Source organism: Rhea americana, unplaced genomic scaffold (genome assembly GCF_003343005.1).
Source record: "Rhea americana isolate MKP2758 unplaced genomic scaffold, rheAme1 scaffold_7, whole genome shotgun sequence".
Taxonomy (NCBI): Eukaryota; Metazoa; Chordata; class Aves; order Rheiformes; family Rheidae; genus Rhea; species Rhea americana.
In genome coordinates, this window is record NW_028186867.1 from 754,668 (window position 1) to 781,048 (window position 26,381).

Here is a 26,381-nt window from a genome sequence, read left to right on the forward strand (position 1 = left end):
AAAAAAAAAAAAAAAAAAAAAAAAGCCTCTAAACAAAAACAACAATAAAAGCACCTCCAAATTTTCCTGGTACCTGCGATTGCTATGGAAAAATCAACTTCTTCTATATAAATTCTCAAACCATAAGAAAATGTTAATGACCAGATTAAGTTAAACATACCAAAACAGTGGTGCAGGTGATGATGATAAAGAAATTATCATGAGATTCTTGATTCAACTACATCACTCAGAATCTGACATCATGAAGTACTCAAAAAAACAAAAGCAAATAGACTGATCTTCCTAGAACTGAAAACATTATACTGATCCTGTGCGTAATGATTCCTCTGAAAACAGAGCATCCATTTGCAGAGTTATTCCATCTTCTTTAGTAATTACTATGGGAAGAAGGGAAAAGGAAAACATGTAACAGGTACTTGTGGAGTTCAGTTTTCCATTTCTTGCTTTCTCAAAAGCTTCAAGAAAGAAGATAACTCATCAACCACATACATCACATAGAAAACATCTTCTAAGCACTTTTTCACTAGACAAACATCATTCAGACAACATACATCTTTAACAGACTTGCATCATTATTCATTGGTCATCCTACAAGTTTACAGTGGTTTATAATAAAAAGGAGAATTTTTAATAAATCTCTGAACTACTGAAGCTGTATATATATGTGTGTGTATGTATATAGATACATATACATACACACACAATCTGTATGTTTTATATAACATTACTAACAATCATATAATAAAGATATATATGCTAGTGTCTGTGTGTCAGCTAACAAACTAGACAAATAATAAAATATAAGGTAAAGCTCTCATATTAATGTGAACAGTGAAATATTTCACTAAATATAACACAGTCCTCTTAAGAAACAAAGGTGAAATGAATTCATGGTTATCTGAATTATCATCCAGTATAATAAAACGCCTTAGAGAATTAAATTACATTTTCTGAGCGTAAGAAAGATAATCATAGGCTTTCTTACTGACACATTCATTTGTATGTTACCGAAAGTAACTTGAATGCTATGATATTGTCATTCCAAAGAGTACTAATTAAAATTGTTCCAAACATTGTACATAAAATAGCTTCAGTAACCTAAGTATATTTTTAATTGCGTTTCCATTAAGGTGGCTTTTTAAACTCTACAGCAAAATAAAAAACACAACCAGGGAAATCACAGGTGAAGAAAAATACTATTTAAACACATTTGGTCAAACTATAGATAGACAAGCATCCCAAAATAATCTCAAATTGCTTTAAAATCAATTAACAGACAGACTGACTAATCTAGGAACCTTAAAGCTGCAGAACATGCATCTGCTTGGCCACCTACAAGTACCTAGATTTTGAAGCCCAGCAACCTTGTTCCCTGTACAACCAGGATCTAACATTCAGGAGCCACAAATATAGTTCTGGTTTCTTAGATTTTAAGGTTTGAAGACCTTGGAGAGCACTTTTCACACCATTTTGGTAGAACATTTAAAGAGAATTCCTGGAAAGAACAAGAGCCAAGCACAGGGCTACAAAACTAGACAATAAACCTAATACTGACATTCAGTGAAAACTTCTAGACTTGCTTCACTCTTACAAGCTAGAAGAGAGCTTATAAGCTCACATGACTGGAATGCTGCCATGGATGACTACGTGCTTTTTAGGAGAGACAGGCCAGGAAGGCGAGGTGGTGGAGTTGCTCTTTGTGTGAGAGAGTAACTCGAATGCATCGAGCTCTGCCTAGGGTTGGAGGAGCAGGAGGCAGTTGAGAGCTTATGAGTAAAGATCAAAGGGCAGGCCAACATGGGGGACACTGTGGTGGGTATCTACTACATGCCACCTAACCAGGAAGAGAAAGTTGATGACGTCTTCTATAGGAAGCTGGAAGTAGCCTCAAGATCACAGGCCCTGGTTCTCATCGGGGACTTCAGCCACCCTGACATCTGCTGGAAGGACCACACAGCAAGGCACAAGCAGTTCAGGAGGCTCCTGCAATGCATTGATGATAACTTCTTGTCATAAATGGCAGAGGAGCCTACAAAGAAGGGTGTCTTGCTGGACCTTGTCCTTACCAACAGAGAGGGACTGGTTAGAGATGTGAAGGTTGGGGGCAGCCCTGGCTGCAGTGACCATGAGATGGTGGAGTTCAGGACCCTGGAGGAAAGAAGGTAAAAAGCAGGATTGCAACCCTGGACTTCAGGAGAGCAGACTTCGGGCTCTTCAGAGACCTAATTGGTGAAATCTCAGGGTTAAGGCCCTAGAAGGAACAGGGGTCCAGGAGAGCTGGCTAGTATTCAAACATCACTTCCTCCAAGCTCAATAGCGGTGTATCCTTATGAGTAACAAGTGCACCAAAAGGGGCAGGAGACCTGCATGGATGAGCAAGCAGCTCTTGGCCAAATTCAGACAGAAGAAGGAAATACACAGAACGTGGAAGAGGGGACAGGCCATTTAGGAGGATTACAGGACTGCAGTCAGAGCATGTAGAGATGCCGCAAGGAAGGCTAAGGCCCAGATAGAATTGAGTCTGGCAAGGGATGTCAAGGACAACAGGATGGGCTTCTTCAAATACGTCAGCAGCAAGAGGAGGACTCAGGAAAAATCTGGTCCCACTACTGAATGGGGCGGGGGCCCTGGTGACAAGCGATACAGAGAAGGCAGAATTACTGAATGCCTTCTTTGCTTCAGTCTTCACTGCTAAGGGTAGACCCCATGACTAGATGACTGGGTAGATCCCAGACTCTGGACGTGAGGGAGAAAGTCCAGAGAAGGGAAGACTTTCCTTTGGTTGAGGGGGACAGGATTAGAGACCTTCTGGGCAGGCTAGACATACACAAATCCAGGGGCCCAGATGGGATGCACACACGGGTTCTGAGGGACCTGGTGGATGTTGTTGTGAAGCCGCTCCCCATCATCTTTGAAAGGTCCTGGAGAACTGGAGGGGTGCCTGAGGACTGGAAGAAAGCCAGTGTCACTCCAGTCTTCAAGAAGGGCAAGAAGAAGGGCCCAGGCAACTGTGGACCCGTCAGCCTCACCTCCATCCCTGGAAAGGTGATGGAACAGCTCATTCTGGATGTCATCTCCAGACATAGGGAGGATAAGAAGGTGATTAGGAGCAGCCAGCAGGGATTCACCAAGGGGAAATCCTGCTTAACCAGTCTGATGGCCTTCTATGATGGAATGACTGCCCGGGTAGATGAGGGGAGAGCAGTGGACATTTGTGTACCTTGACTTCAGCAAGGCTTTTGACACTGTCTCCCATAACATCCTCCTAGGCAAGCTCTGGAAGTGTGGGTTAGACGAGTGGACGGTGAGGTGGATTGAGAACTGGCTGAAAGGCAGAGCTCAGAGGGTCGTCATCAGTGGCGTGGAGTCTAGTTGGAGGCCTGGGGCTAGTGGAGTTCCCCAGGGCTCAGTACTGAGTCCCATCCTGTTCAACTTTTTCATCAATGACCTGGAGGAGGGGACAGAGTGCCTCCTCAGCAAGTTTGCTGATGATCCCAAGCTGGGAGGAGTGGCTGATACACCTGAGGGCTGTGCTGCCATTCAGAGAGACCTGGACAGGCTGGAGAGCTGGGCAGAGAGGAATCTCCTGAGGTTCAACAAGGGCAAGGGCAGAGTCCTGCACCTAGGGTGGAATAACCCTAGGCACCAATACAAGCTGGGGGCTGACCTGCTGGAGAGCAGCTCTGCAAAGAAGGACCTGGGAGTGCTGGTGGATGACAGGTTGACCATGAGCCAGCAATGTGCCCTTGTGGCCAAGAAGGCCAATGGTATCCTGGGCTGCATTAGGAAGAGTGTTGCCAGCAGGTCGAGGGAGGTGATCCTGCCCCTCTACTCAGCCCGGGGGAGGCCTCATCTCAAGTACTGCGTCCAGTTCTGGGCTCCCCAGTACAAGAGAGACATGGAGCTACTGGAGAGAGTCCAGCATAGGGCTATGAAGATGATCAGAGGGCTGGAGCATCTGCCCTGTGAGGAACAACTGCAAGAGCTGGGCTTCTTCAGCCTGGGGAAGAGAAGCCTGTGGGGGGATCTGATCAATGTGTACAAGTACCTGAAGGGAGGGTGTCAAGGGGACGGGGACAAACTCTTTTCAGTTGCCCCGTGTGACAGGACAACAGGCAACGGGCAGAAACTGAACCACAGGAAGTTCCACCTGAACGTGAGGGGGAATTTCTTCACTGTGAGAGTGACGGAGCACTGGCACAGGTTGCCCAGAGAGCTTGTGGAGTCTCCTTCTCTGGAGATCTTCAAGACCCACCCGGATGCAACCCTGTCTCAGATGCTCTAGGTGACCCTGCTGAGCAGGGAGGTTGGACTAGATGATCTCCAGAGGTCCCTTCCAACCTTACTGATTCTATGATTTTATGAACCACCTAGTCAATCTCCCTGCTTAGGGAAGCCCAGCTACAGAAAGATAAGCACAAAAGATGGGAATGCAAGATTTATCCACAGGAACCCCAATCAGAAGGGCCTTTTAAGAGTTTCCTACCTCAGTCAGGAATCTAGCTTTAGTATAGCATATTCATAGAAAAGAAGGAATATTTGAGTCTTCTCTGAGAAGAACACCTTGCAGGGCATTGGGGTTTTTCTTTCTTATGCTAATTCCATGGGGTACACCAGGAATATGGCCATTCACAGCCAGTTTCTATGAAACAGATTTAAACTCAACAGTGACGGTTGGCAATGCAAAACTTCAGCAGAGAAGTAAAAATCCAAGTATGATAAATTTGCCTAGCACATACCACAGATTAGTATCATTGGTAATGACAGATAAGTCTTGCTAATGATAGTTTCCTATTTGTGATATGGAGTTAACTTTCCACTATTATACCTCTAACTGCTACCATAAGATAGAGCAGATGTCCACTTTCCTAGTCCATACTCCCTTTTGGAAGGCTTTCTTTCCTGTGACAAATGGCTTGCATCAGCTCAGCATTTCTGAACAGAACACTAGCTGTGTGACATAGGCTTATCAGCCTGCCTTCATCACTCTTGTCACAGCTTACAGATTGCCAACCTCACATGTGGAAAATCTTGTTATTTTTCTCTATACTGTTATTCAGCAGAACAGTAGCGGGGACACTGGAGCTGTCCCAACTCTAGAGGGTCACTACCTCACCTGGTCACATTCAGGTTGTACCCAGACAGCTACCTTTCTATATGAAAGTTTTATGTCTTAATAAGAAAGCACAGAAACAACAGATCTCTACAGACAGGAAACATTCATCGCTGGCAAACAGATTTTTGTAACTAGAAATATGTTCTACAAATACAAGCTTAAACCCTTGCTAACACCTGTCTGCTACTCTGACCTACTGTTTCATAGTTCAACTACTCAGTATAGACTAGAAACATGATATTCTGCCCTTTATTCAGATTTACCTAGATTTGAAAAGGTTCCATCTCATTTTCAGCACAGCAGTACCATTATTCCTCCACTCCTAATACCTAAAGGATTATCACTCTCTTCTCGTTCTTTTTCTACTCTTTACCCAAGCAGCTGCTAAAAGCAAACAACAAATAATAGAGCGCAAAATGGACTTCTAAGCCAACCTAATGTGACAATTTTTACGTATCCTTTATCTTTCCTAATAATCCTTCCCTCCAAATTACAGAGGCTACCATACCATACATGCTTAGGCAGCCCCTGGTACAAAAATACTCATCTGCCAGTTACAACTGCACATCAGAGTACTAATCCATTAACAAGACTTCTCAATCATTTTCTAAGCTTGTAAATTCATTACCAGAGCAGGGGGTTATTTTCTCTTCAGAGAATGACTCCACAATAATTATACTAAAATAACTATTTTTTTGAGTACTACTAAATCAGTGAATTTCAAAGAAGGGAGATGGGAGTGAGGAGATGTTAACGAAAGTGCAATCAATGTTTCTACAGAATATTTTTGTTTTCAATGTCAGATAGATATCTCAAATCTTTAGAAATCAACAAGAACTTCATCTTGAAGAATCTACATTTGAGGCACAACGCAACATACCTACAATGGCAAAGAAATGAAAAGGGAAACCTCCCCCCTCTTCCCATAGGCACCTACACACAAGCATTGCTAAAGCTACTGCACACCACAGATCGGATCTACTGTAAGACCAGTGTTGCTCTCTCTCACATTTCTGCACACATCCCTTCTCCAGTGCTTCCCCGCTCACCCATCAATTACAGATGAAGCATGTAGTTGCAGAAGTGAGGGTCTCTAAAAGATCCTACACACACAGRTGCTACATTCAAAACAGCAAGAGGGGTGGTGAACAGGTAACATGCCTAGAGACGAAAACTGCGTTTCAACGTAAGAAGCTAATGTCTAGTGAAATTTTATATCAAGTAGCTGCCTTCTAAGAATTTATGTCCCATCTTAAGCCTATTTTAGATTGCAGCTGAAGAGCTTATACATATAGTGATCAAGGCAAATTTTAAACTCTCACCACATCTACTAAAACTATATCATGACTTTAAAAAGTATCCCTTGCAGTAGCCATGCATAACAGGGCTTATCCATGCCACTGCCTGCAGAAGCAAGGCCACAGACTCTAGTTCTAATAGCTGGGTTGCACCTAAAATGTAAGTTCTGAATGCACAGCAAAATAAAAAATGACTGAAAGTCTTAAAAACATTAGTAGCAGCCAAGTTCTCAACAACTTCATGCATGTAATCTGCCTGCAAGATCATACTCTCAATTAAGACCCATTTATCGTATCTTTCCTTTCTTTCAAAAAGACCTTCCTTCTAATATTAGCAAGGGAAGAATCAGCATTTTCAGTCAAACTACTTTTTCAGACATATAGAGGGATTAAAAATGGGGTTTACACTGGAATTTGGCTGCTCCATGAAGTGCTCATAAAATTGGAACAGATAGCCAGCTGTTACCTAGGAAACAGCAAAAGTAAAGTCCCGTGTAAACTATTATAGTCATTTAACAACCAGAAAATCAGAAACAAAAAGAGTAGCTCGGTATACAAATGATTTACTGCAATCTAGAAGATAAATTCAGCCCCTGACTATATAAATTTTCGTATCCTTGAATCAAATTAAGCTTGATACAGTTTTGAAATATGTGATTTAATTGCAAAAGGAATTTTTAGATTTTCTAGTGAAATACTATAAATCTGCCTTTACCCAAATACAAATCTCAGGATTGGTAACAACTGTACCTTTGAGGATGTGGAAAGCCAACAGATACAGTGCATACCAACAAAGCACTTAGCAGACTGAATCTTAAAATATATCTAAAAATTTCCATGTTCCTGACTGAATAATATTTCCATACAGCACATCCTTTTCTGTCCTTCCGATTTTAACTCAAGTGTGACAAATACGAGACATGAAGGCTGGTGGGAACAGGAGGGCTTTAAAACTCTGCTCTCAAACAGACAGAAGCCCAGCAAGTCAATATATCTGGAAATAAATATCATACTACATGACTTGCTCTGTATCTATACAAGTATATTTTCCTTCTCCTTGAAGTTTCCACTGTTGTTACAGCTGCTGCTGTAACACAGCTGCTGCTGATACCACTATCAGCTGGGAACATGAACTGAAGAAAGCTGAGCAGGCCACTAGTGTTTTAGCCGTCACATCATGTAAAATTGCTCTGAGCAGGATGAGACAATGATGTGCTTGAGTGACAGCAGCTGTTCGGTGCAGGCATTGCCACAAGTGGAGCTGCAGTCACAGCCAGGTGCAATGGTGGGAAATTTTGGGGAAAAAAGCTAGGTTTACACCTGTGGCCTTCTAGAACTTCCAGCTATGCAACATTTGTTTTTAAAGACCATCTGTCATTTTGACAAGCTCCCTACCTGAACGTCACTGAAGCAAGCTACCTTTTGTATTTCTTTAACAAAGCCCTTCTCCCTTTTGTACGAAATCGAGTTTCAGTCCGTGCTTCATAAACAGAAATGGATATGGTAACTATGGTGTCCTAACCACTGAATCATAAGAATTAAAAACACTCCCAGTTACAGTGATCAAAGCTAAATTCTTTAGGAAGATTATCCACACCACAAAACAGGAAAATCCTGCAACTCGAGCACTTTTATGCCATATCTTTGAGATAAAGTGTGATTTCCTGGGTTATTGAGAAGAGTTACCTCCAATTATGTTTAACTACAGTAAAAACATTTTTAATAGAGGCTACTATGCTTCTTTGTCCATCTACGAAGCCTTCGGCCTGGCAACTAGCTGTGAATGCAACAGCCTACAGACAGAGACAAGCAGTCGCAGGTTATTAAAAGGAAGACTTATTTGAAACGAAAAAGATATCCTCACTAAGCACCTCTTTAATCAACAAAACGTACATGCCTTTCTCCCATTTAAGCAACAGAAAGTACATGCCCAGCCAGCACGGGGTGACAGAGGCCAAACCCGCTCGCCCCCTACCCCCCGCGCCTCTCGCGTGAAGCGGCAGAGGGGCAGTGCTCAGAGCTGACAGTGATTTCACCGCTTCTCTAAAAGATACCGCCCGCGTCCGGCCCGCTTGCCCCGGCGCGGCGCAGCGCGGCGCGGAGCCCGAGGCCGAGGCGCCGCCGCCACCAGGCGGTGCCCCGCGCCCTCACAAGTTCGCCCCCGCCCCCACCCCTGGCAGCGCGCCCCCCACCCCCCCGCGACCGTTAACCGCCGCTAACCGCCGCTAACCGCCGCCCCCCCGCGCCTCACCCGCGGGCAGCGGCACGGAGGCACCGCGCCCCCCAACCCTCACCCCCTACGAGCCTGGTCGCGGCTCCCGTCGCCGCTTTTACGTTTCCAAACAGTTCCGAGCTGGCCGTTTCAGCACGGCCAGCGCTGTGGGTAACCCCAGCTGCGCCGCGGCAAGAAGCACCAGCTGCGGGACACGTTTATCGTCTTTTAACACGGCGGAGGGAAGGGGGGGAGAGAGAGGAATAACCCAACGACACCGAGCCACCGGCGTGACCCTCCGCAGGCGCCGGGACAGCAGGCACTGAAAACCCGCACCCCGACCCCGAGACCTCCGCCCCGGCGCCAGGGAAGTTGAGCGCGCCGCCGCCGGCAGCCCCCGGCGGCCCCGCTCCCGCCCCCGCCGAGCACGGGCACCGGCATGGGCAGCGCCCGCTACCGCGGGACGCCCGCGGGTGGCGGCGGACACCTACCCAGAGAGCTTCCCAATCTTCACAAAGCTAAACACATCCATCCATGCAGCCGGCCAGCTCTGCCCGTCACTCACTCACTCACTCCAGCAGCAGCAGGGGCAGCAGCAGCTCCATGTCGGGGAGAAGGTTGCGTCCAGCGGCAGCAACAGCCCTTGCAAAAGCAGGAGCCGGCGGCGGCGGCTGCTACCCCCCTCCGGCAGGGAGCTGGGCGTGCAGCATCTCGCAGGAGCGGCATTCATCTGCGCGCAGCCCTCCTTCTCTCCCTCCCTCTTTCCCTCCCTCCCCCGCTGCTGGCGCTGCCTCCCGCGCCCCCTCTCCGGGGTAACTCAGGGCATGAGGAGGGCGGCGCGGCCGCCAGCCCCGGCCCGCGCCGCTCCGCGCACCGGGAGGCTGAGGGGGAGGCGGCCGCGCTCCGCCGCCCGCTGCCTCTTTGCAGTATCTCCGGCGGAGGAAGGCGGAGAAGGGCGGCGGGGAGCGATGGGGGGAATAAGCTAGGTGGAAAGGAGGTGCGGGGGCGGGGAGGGGGATTCTCCTCTGGCCAGCAGTGTCTCGCCCTCCTGCGGGGGGAGCGGCTGCCCAGGCGAGCACGGCCCGCTGGCTCCCGCCCGAGGCGGCGCTGCGGCCTCTGGCAGCGGGCCGGGCCGGGCAGAGGGGAGCTGGGCCAGGCTGGCGGCTCCGCTCCGCACGCCTGCCCTTCCCTTGGGGCAGGCTGGCCCCGGGGAGAGGTCAAGGGCAGCCCCGGTGAGGGGGAGAAGGCTCCTCCCTAGCCAGGAAGAAGCACCCTGGTCCTTGCAAGAAGGTTACCGCCCAGGTTCCTCCTCTGAAAGCAAAAGTTGGGGAAGCAGGCAGCCTTCTTCCTCCCCGAGGATCTCGCCTTGGGTGATCTTGCCTCACTGCCCTGCCGTACTTCTCCCTGGGGCTGAGGAAAGCTCTGGTGGCCTCAAGCCAGAGCATTGGATGTTCCTCAACCATGGACCATTGACAGGCAAGTGTGGCAAATTCACTGCCCTGCTATCACTAGAGGAGGTTGTCTCCATCCTGCAGCTTTCTTATCCATGCCATGTAAGAGACTGAGGAAAGGAGTCCTGGTTGTGGCAGGAGCACTACAAGGCCTAGTCCTGGCAACATAGTTAAAATCAAGCATTCCTCTTCCTGTGTTCTGTGGGAAATTATGTAGCTGCTCTGCCCTGACATACACAAGAATGCAAGGAGACACACTATCTTGCACTTTTGCCCTGTATAAAGCTTCAAAATAAGCACTGGAGTTTAACTGCTGTCCATAAGTTTCCTATGAGTGAGCAGGACAGGAGCCTGGAGAAATTCAAATATGTCTTCACCCACACATAACCCTTCAGAGCGCTACACTACAGTCAATAGTTCTCAGCATGAGAATGCATATTCTCCACTTTAGTGTTTTTATTTGTGTCTTTATTTGCTAAACAGATTGATATGCTCTGTACTTCCTACAGTTTCTGTCTCTTGGAGGCTTGCACCTAAATTCTCTCACWAACCAAAAATTTCAGAAATGACAGTAGAGCCCAAAATGTAGACTCTAGCAGCCAGAAAGAAAACAATGCATTTTTTTAATGTTAAAACTTTTATTGATAAGGGAACGAAAAGAACAGGCAGTACGAACACTTACTGTTCATCAAGTTTCAAACTATTCTTTAAAACAATAACAAAGAATGATTGATCATCTATTTACACTGGGAGAACATTGGACAGCCAGCTGAAAGCACTTGCATACCTACCATAGATGTAAACGGTTTGTGCATATTCTGAAATACCATTTGAAATACTTTGTACAAGTACATCCAAAATTTGTGATTCTTACATGAAACTATATTTATTTATTATTATACTAGATTTTTTAAAAACTGCAGAACCTGTGCCTGTCATTCACATTCCTCTATTGATTGGCAAAAGTTACAAAGATAACACAGTTTCAGCTGGTTAGGAACTGCGTTATTTATAAAACTGTCATTATTTATTTATAGACTAAGGAGATAGGCCAAGATCCTACAAAGCTAACTGAAGCTGATGAAATGATATACCATATATAAAATTAGGCACACATGCTCGGTATCAAACAAGGTCCCTATCTTGAGCACTTCACACTCCAAGGCTTAACACAAAGGTGCCTCAAAGCATAGTGGTGAGAGCCAGAGGASTGAAGATGCTTTAAGGATTCTGTAGAATTTCTATGCTTTCAAGGTCTTCTGGTGAAAAGGCAAATATGATCCTATGATGCATCAACTGAGGTATTTCCAGTAGAGATATAAAAGCAGAAAGCATAAAATCTGACCAGAAAAGCTATACTCCACTCATTCAAAAAGTAGTTAGAGAAAAATGAGAGTAGATGCTAGAAAATGCTGAAAGAATGTTAAAGATAATGAAGAGTCTGCCTTATGAGAAGAGACTGAAAGAGCTTAGCCTAGCAAAATGAAGACTAAGGTGTGAAATGATTGCTGTTTATAAATGTATTGGTGTGATAAACAGAGGATACGGTACCTAAAATGACTGAACTTAACAGAAAGTCATTAAAATTTGAAACTGAACTGAAATTACTTTTATCTCTTTCCTCAGCATTCCAAACAGATAGATAAAGTATTGCTATGATTATAATTACTTTGATGTTTTTGTTTTTCCTGAGTGGAAATCATTGCATCAGTACAAATTGTCCAGAATGGCTGTGGAGATAGTGTTGGAACAGCCAACACCCAGGAGGTCCATTAATAACGGGAGTCTTATTCCCAGATGTGCAGACATGAGCAGAGAACCCAAACAACTACTCTTGATGCAACTGTGTTATACACTGGTAGCTTTCTGGAGCTGTGCTACATGGGAATGTCACGCATGAGGGTAGAGATTAGGATATCAGTCTCAACATGGTTCTTTGGGCTGTGGTGTCACAGCAACCAAGTATAAAGCTGTATCTCAGCTACAGAGAAAGGATAAAACCTGCCAAACCAAAGAAGCAAGGTGGAGGACATTGATCTATCTATGTCATGAGTAAACACCAATTAATATGCATAGTTTGGACTAGTTTTAGAGTTATCATCTGTAAATGAACATTTTGGTATTATGCCTTCATTTGCAGGATATATCAACTAAACAATGTAATGACTTAACTCTTGCAAATACATTTATATTTTTTGGTCAGGTGTGGATTTCTTCTCACTAACTACCAAAAAAATAGGGTTAGTCATCCTCTATCTCTGTGGTGGATAGGCACCTATCTCTCCAGCRCATCTTATTCTAAAAAAAGTGACATGAATTGCACTTTGGAGATGCCTTATTTTCTCTGTCAACTTCAGTAGAGAAGAGGCCCAGACCTTTGACTAGAGGCCTGTCTTCTAGATACCTAAAGTTAGGTCAGATAAAACCCATTTGTGGGTGACAAAGATACATGTAAACACTGAATGAGAACAGACAGCCCAAGACAGCAGAACAACGTGTATTTAGTATCTCAGTAACAAACAATAATTGAACATGAAGTTCCTAATGTTAAACCAGGAAACTRGTATCAATCCCTGGGTAAATTTTATCTATTTTATCTTTTCTTGTTGTTGTTGTTAGAGTAGAATTCTAAGTTTCTGTTTTTGAGGATGCTGTGTTACAGTATACTATGACTTTTTATTACTTTTGCCTGAGGTAATTCAATTAGGAAACTTAATACTAATGTTTTGTGTGGACACTTAACACCATGGGCCAGGAAAAGCCTTAATTCCACATATTATGGCAATTTCGTGTAGAGAGTTTGCTTCGTTTTATAATGCTCTTTATTCTAAAGGAAGTGACAGACATAGGTAACGCAKGTAGGAACGTTTTGGCATCTTAACTTTTTAATAACATAAAACCAATTAAATCAATCTAAAAACTATTCATTTTTTCAAACATCTAAATTGCTTGGGTCTTAGGGAAACTGCTGTGAAGATGAGATGTAAATATCTTTATGAATGAGATCAAAAACCATCTATTTGTGTGTTGTTGTGTTTCAGGATTTTTCTTTCTTCATTCTGAGGCACTGAATGTTCAAAGAAGAATATGAGTTGGACTCTTCTGGATACCACACTATACAAATATTTTAACGCTGCAGCTTGACCAATAGTATTTGTTTTACTACATTTCAGTATATAGAGTTTGATCCTAGATCATTTAAAGGAAGCCAGGTAAAATCCCATGCCAAAGATATAAAATGAAACCTCTGGAAATGATGGTTTTCCACTTTAATACTTTTGGAGGTCTCAGAAGTTTTCCTCTCAATTAAAAATCTCTCTACATTCTTTTAAGACTAGTCTTTTTTATGATTTGGAATCTTTAAAAAGATATTTAAAAGTGCTATATTTCATCTTTAAGTTGGACTTTAATTCATGAGGTTAGAATAACATTTTACCTCCTGAAATAACAGCTGAAGGTTTCATGATTTTTTGGTAGTGGTTGGTGATGTTACTCACATCCAAATAGTGAAAATGTTTGAAGGAGTGGGATAATTAAAGCCGTTGGTTAATTAGATGTTAGTACAGAGCTGGTATTGAAACCTGAAGTTTCAAGGAAAGATACCATTTTGATATTGTAATCTGGTATCTATGAAATGTTATTGGTAGAGGTAGTTGTTCATGACTGTGTCATACTGGTAAGTCCTGAAGTAGCTTTCTGGCTACTTTTATTTCAAACCATTAAATTAATTTTTTCAGCTTTGAAGCTTCAAAACATGGATCTTTTTAAAAACTATTTGTTTATCTCAGTGCTTATTATCCAGATAGTATATAAGTCCATATAAAAATATTATAATAGTTACAGATTTTCTSTATGTCTGCATTTACAGTGTTATCAAGAAATTCCTCTGCTTTCCTTGAATCTATACACCCAGCTTCTACACATCAGTTTTGGCACTTTTATTGAATAGAGTTTTATCAGGCATAATTTTTTATTGACTCATGCAAACTGTTAAGCTCTAAAGGTTTCATTTTTGCTGTATAATTTAGTGCAGGAGATGTGATATCACATACAAATTCAAAATTAAATCCTAAGCAGTTGAAAATTTAAATAATAACAGATAAGGTTATTTTCTTTCTTGCCATTTAGGAAACAAATAAATCTGGAGGATGGTTAAGTTAGTACATTTCAACATTTATGGTTCCTGAGCAACAGCCTAAAAGATACTGCATTCATGGAACAAAATAAGCAAGGATTCCACAATAAGTGCAACCGTTTTGCTGAAGCTGAGCATACGTTGTCAAAGTTTGTTTAAAAAAGACAGTGAACAAAACCTACTGGTTGCTGTTATGAACTGAAAAGTCTTACAGCATGTTGAACCTGTTATTAAAAAAATTGTTTTCATATGTTGCAGCACATAGACAAGACCAAGTTAAGGAATGAGACCTTAGCCAAAATAAAGATAGTAATATTTTCTGCCTCAATAAGATGATACTAAAGCATTAATTCTTTTAAAATAAAATGGTCTTCATAAAAAAAAAATCATTTTTCTATAATGGATAAGTAATTAAATATTCAAAACACAATATGGAGAGAATGGAGTTATCTTCTGCTGACAAAAGACCCCATTCAGGAAAACCTTTAACAGACACTTATCAGCCCTCATAACTAAGTGATCCAAAGCATCACTTAGTTTAAAACATACATTTTGAACCGACTACCAAATTAAGCATGTGCTTAAGTGTCATTTGAATAAATATGACTTTAGCAGATTAGGCTGAGAAAAGAAAATATATGAATATGAATCAGAAAAAAAAGTTAAATGTTAATGTGCATGTAAATACTCAAGTATTTACAGTAAAAGGAAAATTGAGGGAAAAGTAGAAACCTGTCTGAAGGCAAATCTAAATTCTGCAATCTGTTTTTTGATACTTCAACCAAATAGTGTGCGTACTGAAAAATTTATGACAACTTTAGGGAAAACAAAAATGTTGGCATTTTAAAATGAATAAAATATTTTTWAAAAACTACCAGTGAAGTCTTCCTTGAATTATCTATTATATTCTTCAGTTGTGACTAAAATGATCAAATTAATAGTTTTAAAAATCRGAGGCCTATTCTATTTTGTATTAAGACATCATCTAAACAAATAGAGGACAAGATAGTTGTATTAGAAATTTATTAGCACTGGAGAGTCTTTGTGGTCTGGTGTTTAAAATCTTCAGAAATRTTTTGTACTGGTTATTATCTGCTAGTACCATAATATGATTTCAGTTATGGCTTATAAATTTGACAGCTTGTCTGTCTAACAACACAAAATACTTTTTTGCCTGTCAGTATAGGGCATTACTGTGAAACTCAAGAGACATTGCAAGCTTTTGTTCTATGTGGATCTTCCTGGGAAATATCTGCTACCATCTGAGCTGAGGGGAAAAAAGTGATTTCATAAGAGAGAGAGAGCAAAATAACCTACACTGAGAGTAGAAAAAAAATCACAATGAATAGAAACTTCACAGACATAGTGCATGTGGCATAGTGTATGCCAAAACCTAGTTTTCTCAGTCCATATTTAGGCACTTGCAGATAGGTGGCCTACTTCTCAGTAATACTAAACATTCACAAATGAAAAAAAATTTGCTAGTTACTTTTGAAAACCGAGAAGCTTATATATAGCTGCCTAAGTATTTGAGGCACAAAACTTCATGTACATTTGGGCCTATATTTCTAAACATAATGCACACCATTTTTTATTCTCTAAAATGCATTCTTTTTGACCTTAATAGCAGAATTAGTCTAGAGCCATTAATTATGTGAGGTCTCAGACAGTACGATAGTTATTCTTAGCTTAGGCAAGTTAACAGTGCACTGCAGATGCTATTCCATAGTGCCAACTGAAAAGTCAATCTGTGCAAATCAGAGTTTGGTTTTGGAATGACAGGATTTTTAAAAGGTGTGCACAGGCAAGTATATTATGTGGCTTGYATTAAGAATGCTGTTTCTTCTAGGTAGAAGACTGCAAAAGTCTGTCTGCAGAACAAAATACAGTAAGGTAGTTACTTGTTCAGCATACTGAATAACATGATAAGGAGTCCTCGGGGCTCAATGCATTTCTGATTATTCAAGTGACCACTGGTAAGAATCATTGGGGATTTTCATTTTATTCAGGCTATGCTCTGCTTCTAGACAGAAACTAACTGCCCTAATGCTGCTTAACAGTAAATACTGGAGAAGAATTATCATAGGAATCAGGTACATGGAAAGACCAGTGGAAGCTTCAAAGCTTAAAATGACAATAACATGCCGTAATGCACACAGCATATTCTTCAGAAAATATTCACAGTTTTTAGAAATTCACTACAGCCATCAAGAAGTATTCTGTAAATACAGCACAATTCAGAAATTATTCATTTACTCCACTGCGTAATACCTAATACTTTTGGTTAGGAGGTATTAGCAAGTAGGTGTTGTCATACCCACCAGCAAATGGCCTCTGAGCAGAGGGAGGAGGGTAACCAAACTACAGATGAAGGCACTTGTGTTGTGTTTTCTGCTAACCRAAATCTGTTTGCCAGATCATTAAGAAAGATTTGCAAGTGACTTACGCCTGTACTCCCTATTTTGGCTGCCAACTCCACTCCAAGTGAAACGCAAGGACCTATACTGTCTCAGGGCCCATCACCTCAGAGTTACCCTTACCTCTTTGCAGTGGTCTTGAGTCTTTCCCTCTAAACATGTTAGCCCCCACCATAGCCACTGAAGCCTTGATCATGTACATTGATTCACGCAAGTGGACATATGCACCTTCTGAAGCCAAATGAGACAATGCACAGCGTAAGTGTCATCAGTCTCTGCAGATCRGCTTACAAGGTAGAGACATTTTAGACCACAATGCAAGATCACTTTCTTTGTGCTCTCTGGTAGAAACAGTCTTTAGAATTCACTGACATTTAATCATCTGCCTCATATCACTCCTTTTCAGAGTAGCTATTTTGGTGCTATGTGGGGGTTGTCACAGAAATGGTTGCTTAATTCTGATCTAAATTTTGTGATATGCACCCAGATCTTACACTGATAAGTATTTTACATCCTAATGTAATAATAAAAAGAATTAAAAATGATTCTGTTTCATGAAAGAGCAGTGACATGCTTCCCAGATATCCCCAGCTCTTTCAAAAAGAAATCTAGCACAATTTCTACAAAGCTGGTGGAAAAACATTCTTACATCAATACAAAAGCTCTCGCTGCCTGCCCTATCTCTTTAGCTGTATCTCAGTTAGTCACAGGTGAATGGATTTTCAGTAGGATTTAAGAAATCAGGACTTGTTCCATGTAAACCACAAGCATCGGTATTTTCAAATCACTGCTGGCCTTATGAAATGGCTGAGGTTCAGAACTATTTTGAAGCTTAGCAGCCAGAAAAATATCAGTGAAACTGCCAAGAAGCTTGCTGCTTCATGCAGCAAGAAACACAGATCTAAATGAGATTTTCTTTTTTCTTGCAGAGGAGCAGTAAGGAAGGGGGGATGGGGAAAGGAGCTGCTCACTTCGTTTTCCCTGAAATACACTTTAGCTGCATATTTGAATCAACCCAATGAGTGCCTTATGAGTGATTTTAAGATGTTATAAATGTTGTCCTATTAATGACTTGTTCGCTTTCTCTGCTGAGATCACTACAATTATATGTTTACAATAAGCCAKCAGCATTTTTTCCCCCCAAGATGGCTCTTTCAAAGTTAGCTTTGTGCATATCTGCATTTTCTTACTTTACTTTACTCAAGCAAACACTTGGGTTGTATGGGTCCGTGAAATATTTGCCCATAAAATTAAAGGAGAAAATCCTAAAAAATGCCAAATACCTTTGGATAAAGCTAAAAATCACTTTTGCTTCAGGATGTTTGCTTTCCCTCTACTCAGCACTGGTGAGGCCAGAGCTGGAGTGCTGTGTCCAGCTTTGGGCTCCACAGTACAAGAAAGACATGGACCTGCTGGTGCAAGACCAGCAAAGGGCCACAAAGGTGATTAGAGATCTGGAGGATCCCTCTTAGGAGAAGAGGCTGAGAGAGCTGGAACTGTTCAGCTTGGAGAAGAGAAGGCACAGAGGGAATCTGATCAATGTTTATAAATATCTGATGGGAGGATGTAAAGAAGACAGAGCCAGGCTCTTCTCAGTGGTGCCCAGCGACAGGCTGGGAGGCAATGAGCACAGACAGAAACACAGGAAATTCCAGCTGAACATAAGAAATCACATCTTTACTGTGAGGATGGTTGAACACAGGAACTGTGTTCCCAGAGATGTTGTGGAGTCTCTGTTCTTGGAGATACTCAAAATTCAACTGGACACGGTCTTGGGCAATCTGCTCTAGCTGCCCTGCTTGAGCAAGGGGATTGGATCAGATGATCTCAAGAGGGGTCTTTGAACCCAAACCATTCTGTCATTCTGTCATTCTGTGATTTACCTGTCAGTAGGCMCAACAGGGCGAGTCAGTTGGATGTCTTACTGCATTCTTTGCTTCTTGTGACAGAGCAAAGCAAATTATAACTATAGTTCAAAAAGTTAAGATCTTAGTGTATAGTATTTGATATACTTATGGCACAGTGATGTATCCTGAATTTTTAAGGATCAACTAATTCAAACTTTTTGAATGTGCAATCTCATTTTGTTTTTCTGCTTTTGTGTAATGTTTGAAGACCTAAATATTGGGTAAATTTTGCAAATATAATATTGTGTAATTTGAACATGTATTTCTTAATTACTCACCATACTACAGTACAGTTTAATATTTTATCATTTGATAAAATGTATGAGTATTTTCTTTTTCAAGTTAACATTTTGTCTGCTAATCACAAGCTACCTCAAATCCTTTTTCAGTCTGCAGAGGGGTTGATACTAACTCACAGTTTCAAAATATGCGTCGTCTTTTTCCATTCAAGACAGTGAATGAAAATAATCTGCTGTTATGCCAATGAATTAAAAATATTAATCAGGGAGTATAGCAAGCATACAAGAGAAAGCAGATTTCCAAATGATTGTAACACTGAACAACTCCTTTTTGCATATGTAGCATGCTGCTGCACTGTTGTATGTAAAGTGCTTTTGACAATTTGGTCAACTAATTTTGAAGTTTATCTGGAAAATCTCTCTTTCGAAATACGGGCCAAAGACTCAAATCTCACTGAGCCAGAAATTAGCCATACGTTTACAACAGGATCTCAGTTTGCCCAAACCACTGAGGTGGAAGTGCCAAGGCCTCCTACTGGAATGTGTTCCCAAAAGATGGCTGTATGACCTTTAAGCTCATTTTTAAAAAGTTTTATCTGAATAACAACTACGAATGTAAATTGTTAAAATGAGAGAAGACATAAGCAGAAATTAAAAAGTTTGTGCACAGTTCTTCCAAATCCAGCGTGGTTTGAAAGCTAGTCCATGATCACAATTAACTTAATAACTGCTGAATGGCAGCAAGCTCTGCTTTGTCTTCTCTAGTCCCTCAGAAATTCTCATCTTCACCTCCAGAGCCTGCCAGGTCCTTACTGCAGATCCAATCCTTACTGCAGTCTTTCAATCTGTGCATGAGCTGTGGCCCTGTGCTATAACTCTCTCACTTATTCCATCCTGTAGTCTCTTGAGCCTTCTCTTTTTGAGGACTCTCAGTAGCCCTAAGAGAAGGACTGACATCTCCTTCCCCCAGGAAGTCCCTCTTTTTAAAAAGAAGATGGCACACACTTGGAAGAAACAAATCAATCACTGGCCAACACAAACCCATTCTGAAACTTCAGGTTAAGTTTGCCCCAGTCTTTGAATACCAAATATCATAGTTTAAGACTATTTAAAGAAAGAAATCTTTGAGAGACCTATGATATCTGGTTTAATACTACTTCTGGACAAAACTGTTTYAGTATAGTTTGAAAATGTGTCAGAAGTTCAGTTTTTTAAAAACACACAAGATTAAAAGTACATCTGTGTTTTTATTTGTTTTAAAAATGTATCTATATCTGTATTTGTATCAGATAATCCACATGATGACTTAGTTTCGTTATCTGTCAGGCAAATTCAGTAGTGCTGGCCATGCTCCAGGGCCCATTTCTCTTAAGTCTCTGCTGGATGAATGGCCAAATTGTCAAAAAGCCATTGCAGTATGAAGATGAATTAGAACCACACAGTAGGGGTCATGACCACTACTTATATTAGCTTCCTACTTAAGCTGTTTGCCATCTGTTTGTGAAGAATGAACCCAGATTCACTCCACCTACCTGAAAGTCACCTTACAACTGTAGTTCTCTTAGGGTCCTTGCACAGTCAGTGGAGAGAAGCCTTTCCTGATGGCAACTCTGCCCCCCTAAGGTCTGACCTGTATTTTAATGATGTGTATGTGTCTCCATCTCCCCAACAGAGGTTATGCTCCTAACTTAGGCGTGTCAGGTAGTGTTTAGRCTCAGGTAAGTGTGGGCCATCCGAGAGTTTGACAATCAAAGTCAGTTGAGTACTAAAGAGAGAAGAACACATACCCACAGTCATCTTCTTGTAAACTGTGTTAAGAGAAGTCCCCATTACACCAAATACAGGACCTTCCATAGCTGAATACACACTCTGCTGTTGTTGTTCACTATTGTGCAGTTTTGCCCTCATTCCTCAATACAGTTTGAGATAGTGTATCCTGCCAAAGGTAATTCTGAATCTCCTGGCACTTGTTCAACACAGCACTCTTATCTAGTTTCCTGCTTACTGTTACGCTTTTGCAAGTATTCTGTCCCTTTGGGTCCAGTTCTCTCTGGATTGAAACATTTCTCTTCACACTTTCATTCTTTCTGTTCAGCATTAAAATAATTGAAACCCTCTTTGCAAAGGAGATAAACTCTACAATAGCAGTAAGACTGCAGTCATTTGAAGTATAGATATCTCTGAGCAAACTGGACTGATTTGCTACACAGTTCAAATCAAAGCATCTTGCCTTATTTAAATGTAGATTGAGTTTTAAATGGAAAGCTAAATACAAATAATAGATGAAAGAGGTCCTAAAGAGCTCTGGCAAGTTTATTAAGGTTATTACTTACACTGTTACTTACAGGGCATGGAAAGACTATGTGGTCAAAACACTACGAAGATGGTTAAGGTCTCTGACCTGAAGAGTTAAAATTCCAATGGTCAAGTTCTGGCAGAATATCCAATGAAATCAAATAGAAAATGTATATGAATAAAAACCTATAATGAAGCAAATCAAGGCACAAACCATTAACTCAGATTCTTCGAGTCTATACACTGAAGCATGTACATGTCTCCAGCTCAAGCATCATTCAGAGCCCAAAACATGATGAGACTTTTAAAAATATTTAAAAAAAAACAGTGCATTCTAATTTGTTTCCCCTCTCGTCACTTGGATGTTAGATAGCTCTCCATTAAAGTTTTCAAGCTTTCATCTGCAAACTTGAGGGCTGGAAACTTAAATTTAGTGGCATCAGAGTTTTCAGGCAATCACATTTATCAAGAAATTAAGTTTGTGAGAAAATAAAACACAACACATTTTAAAATTAAAAATAAACATGTGCACTGGCAACAATGGATGCAGTAATGTAGGGACCTTTGCATTTATACAAATATAACATTTTTTCAGGACACTTTTAGAATACGAAAGATAATTCTTTCTGTAGACAGGAGACAGAGTGCATTGATCTTATGTCTGGGAGCCACAATTCTAAATGCATACATACAAAATGGAAAGAAGCAAATAAATTCCTTAAATATCCACTATGAACTCAACTGAATCCACCTTATGCATCTTGTACAAGTTTCCATGGCACAGCTTAGTGAAAATTACCTAAAAATAAAAAATTTAAAAACTATTTTATCTGAAATTTTCCCTTTATAAATTAGACACAATAAAAGGGCTTGAAAATGGAGGAATATGTCATTGAGAAGGTTAGCTATATTTTCTCCTATTTTCATCCCCTTCTACATTTTCAGAGAAATGCATGGAGGCTTTTTCACAGCTAAAGACAAAACTCTCTGCTTCAGTCTGTGCTAGAAAGTGTGGTCTTGGAATCATCAGACAATTTTCGCTATTCCTCTGATAGTTAAACGTAGGATCTAACAGCTTTCCAGATAAAGCGCAAATACGAGAAGAGTAGATGCTGCAGTTGATAGAACTGGATGTAATTCTTTTAAAAAGCACTTTGCAAATATTCTACAATATTCTATTCTATTCACAATTCTATTCATTGTGTCCTAAGCCTTAAAAATATGTCATTGCAGCAGCATATGTTGTATATGCCGTAGTAAACCAGCTTGTTGGACAATTATCCTCTCATTTCTTCATGTTATCACTATGTGTTGGTTAAAGCCCTGTCCACTGAGTAGTTCTATGCAAACTAATGTTTTGCCATTTGTCTCTATAAATGAGACAGCTCCTRCAAAGAAGCAGTGGTAGAAACTTAACAGGGACTAATCTCAAGCAGCTGCTAGAAATTTCATTACCACATTCCCTTGATTTGATCTGAATAAAACTAGCAAAGACGGTAGTAATAGTACTGCTAATACCTCTGCTTTAAAAACAGAGGAACTGGGGATTCCTGGGCAATCAGCAGCTGATGTGCTGGATTAGACTCCAGACCCAGTACCCTGTCTCTGACAGTTCCAGCATTATACTTCAAAGGAACTCCACAACAGCAAATGGGAGATAGTCTGCCCGTGCTTACACAAACACAAATGCACACCTGCACACACATACAGCTCTCATCCATCTTCTTGACCAAAGAACAACTTAAACTCTGAAGCACAAGGCTTTACACCCACTGCAAACTATGCATTGCCATTAACTGTAATTCTGTATGAATTTGATTCTCATCTCTTTGAAAAATCATGCGTGAATTTATTCATGAAATGGATTTTTATGTCAAAAAAAAAACCACTTTCAATTTTATCTAGGGACAGACTTTTTTCAAAGAGTGCACAGTGTCTTACTTAAAGTCATATACTTCCCAAGTCCATTTACAGAAATAAGTGGGCAGCCGTACTATTCCCTAACTGAAGCTTCTGGATAGTAAACAGCAGTAGTAACTTTGAGATATTTGTACTGGTCTAATATATTGCAGAGGTAACAAAGCCATGAGTGAATTTAATGTTACATTCATTCTGCATCTCACTTTGCACTTTCCTCATGAGACATCAGCTACAAACCTCTGCTATCCACAGCTGCTGTGGATAGATCTTTTGCAATTTTTGTTTGACCATTTGATAATGAAATCATAAGGCTGTCAGATCAGATACAAATTCTATTATCAATAGCCTGCCAATATCTTTTCTGTATACTTTTCAACAAAATTTCTCACTCAAAGCCCGATTTTGGCCTGCTCAGTGGGAAAATTGAAAGATCTTCRTTCTATTTAGATGAGAAATCACTGCATTAAGAGCTAATAGCCCAGTGGTGCAAATACAGCTCAAAACATTCATGACCTCTTAAGGGAAAAAGAGTCATGACCAAACTGAGCTTCACAGCATCCTACACAAAAGAACCATTGGGGCAGAAGAACAACTGATGATATTATTCTTTTGGATCTACTCCCACAGGGGGGAAATGGAAAGAGAATTACTAACAATCATTGAAGGCAGAAGTAAATCATGAAAATCATTCACAATACAGATAAGTATAGTCAATAGACAGTCAATAGACAGTCAATAGACAGTATAGACTGAAGGCACAAACCAGTTACTGTTTTGTTATGCAACATTATAGAGAATGACAAAGAATAATGTAGAGAAATATCTATAAAATTTTTAGAGAATTAAAAAAAAATACTAATACTTTTATGCCTCTCTCTGTAACACAGTTGCTTAGTTACAAAGCACAGACTTTGAAATGACAGGAAAAGTAATGTTGATACAACTTTAAAACCTACAAAAATAACAACAATGGCTGGTCTATAATTCAGAGTAATGCAAGTTTATAGTGTGATATCTCACAATTTGCCAGAACTAGAAACAAACATTTTGCACAATTCTGTATCCTGCTTGAGATGCAACATTGTTTTATAGTTCTGAGTTATTCGTATCAGGTCATAAGCAAACGCTGTAGAGAGCTTGGAATCTGTCAGTAATAGATCTTAGTCCTCTGATGTGGACAGAAGTTCAGCAATTCAAGGAAGCGATAAGATATAGATTTTTACTATTTGTTTTATTAATTATATTAGATGTCTCAGAGGTGCTGACAATGTTGGAATATAAGAATTATTTCAATATTGTGGGAAGGGTTAAAGTCCAAAATTTTTTAAAAAGATGAAAAAAGTATGCCATGATTCTGTAACTTAGGACTACAGCAATTCAGTCTGTAGATTTTATAAGTTTGCATACCATCTAAATTAACTGCAGGTCTGATGTATACAAGGTTTACCAACAGGAACATCTGCTGCCATGCTTAGTCCTATGCAGATATCCCTGACGTCTACATTTATATCTTCAATTTATGATTTAACTTTAAAACACACCTTCTCTGCACAATAGGAATAGTAAAAGCATTTAGAAAAATGAGATTTCAATCCTTCTGACACCTTGACTACCAATTGCTCTACAGCTTGCAAGAATAAAATGAGACTTTTGAGTTGAATGATCCAAGTAAATCTACCTCCTGAAAAAGCCAGTCTGGTTTTCAAATACCACAGGTAAGATCATGGAGCTTATTTGTTCCAGAAGCAATGAAACTGGTATTTGCATGCCAATTTAAGGATAAAGCTATTATTAAAACTACATGCTGGTAAAACAGAAACAAAGAAATACGGGCTTTTTTATTAGTTGGTTGAGAGTTTCTCCATTCACTCTCCTGTCATAATTATTATTTTCATGACAGCATAATTTACATGAAAGATGTTTTGTTTTGACACTGTAATAAGATCCCCATGGACTGTCACTGTTTTTTTCTGTGACTGATATTTTTCAGATCTTCCTACTGTAAATAAGAAATACATTTACCGAACAGTGCACAGTTTCAGTATCTGGCTTTGATAGTCACATATCTTTCTTACTAAAACACCAACATTTCGAAGGTCCTGTTAAAGACTGGATTTCTGAAAAGTTTAATTATTTTTTAAAAAAGCTTATGACAGTATGTTAGAAAAACAGTTGGAGACATGGACATTATTTTATTTTTCTCTTTGTAACTATAAGAACATGATTAGATGGATGTTTCACTGCAGACTTATTTTAGATCAATGTGATTTAAAAATATTCAAAATATAGTACCCTTTAGAATGTAATTTAGAATTGTAGCTTGGAGAAAATTCTAACTATATTACCRTAGATCAAAGAAATTTCTCTAAATTAATTAAAATAACATTAAAAGTGAAATTCTAAATTCACCAAAGAAAGACAGGCATCAAAGGAGAGTTTTCTATCCATTGAGTGTTTTCTGTCCATTATCCCTTTCCTACTGACTGTCAAATAATTTAGATAAATGCTACAGAAGCACTGTAATTAATAGGAATAAGAGCATGCTCACTACACAATACTGTTTTATTTCATTGCAAGATTATGTTTTCAAACTAGAGTTTGGATTAACTATGGTGTAGTTACAGTAAAACAACTACTGTAGCAATTGCAGTTTGTTCCTTCATTGGTTTATGCTTTGGTCACTTCTGGCTTCRTTTTTTATCAGATGTTTATCTGTATAGACTTAATCTAATAATCATGTGAGGTAAGTCTCCATTAATGAAAGATGTGATGCTTTATGTGAATTTTCTGGTGACAAACCTGATAAGACTATTCAGTGTGTTAGATATATACTGCATAAATCAGTTTATTAGCTTCAGGAACTGTATATATCCATGGCTGTGAGATGCAGATGTCTATTAGCTCCAGCCAGAGTAGCTCAGAAAATAAGGAATACTGTGGTTATAATTATTATGATTTAACATGTTGACTGTCTCTGCCAAAACAACAATTTTGAAATCTGGAAAATCTTAAATATCTTTTGCAGGATACATTTTTGTGTGCCCTCCTAACATTTTCTGGTTCTACTGCCTTAAAAAAAAAAACATACTATGAGGTTAGAGAACAAAGCTAACTTATTCATTTGACAAACTTAAATATTTAGGGCTACGAAGATGATCAGAGGGCTRGAGCACCTGCCCTATGAGGAACGGCTGCRRGAGCTGGGCYTSTTYAGCCTGGGGAAGAGAAGACTGAGGGGGGATCTGATCAATGTGTACAAGTACCTGAAGGGAGGGTGTCAAGGGGACGGGGACAAACTCTTTTCAGTTGCCCCTGTGACAGAACAAGAGGCAATGGGCAAAAATTGAAGCACAGGAAGTTCCGCCTGACCGTGAGGGGGAATTTCTTCACT

The 26,381-nt window shown here is 40.4% G+C and overlaps 1 protein-coding gene across 1 annotated transcript in view; it reads right to left on the minus strand.

The window, feature by feature from the left end:
• FRMPD4 (FERM and PDZ domain containing 4) overlaps positions 1–9,224 on the minus strand; it is a 312,762-nt gene extending 303,538 nt beyond the window's left edge. The window contains exon 1 of the mRNA XM_085321501.1: positions 9,118–9,224. Within this exon, the coding sequence (XP_085177627.1) occupies positions 9,118–9,158 (41 nt within the window). The 5' untranslated portion in view covers positions 9,159–9,224. The remainder of the gene's footprint in view (positions 1–9,117) is intronic.
• Between the last annotated feature and the right edge of the window lie 17,157 nt (positions 9,225–26,381).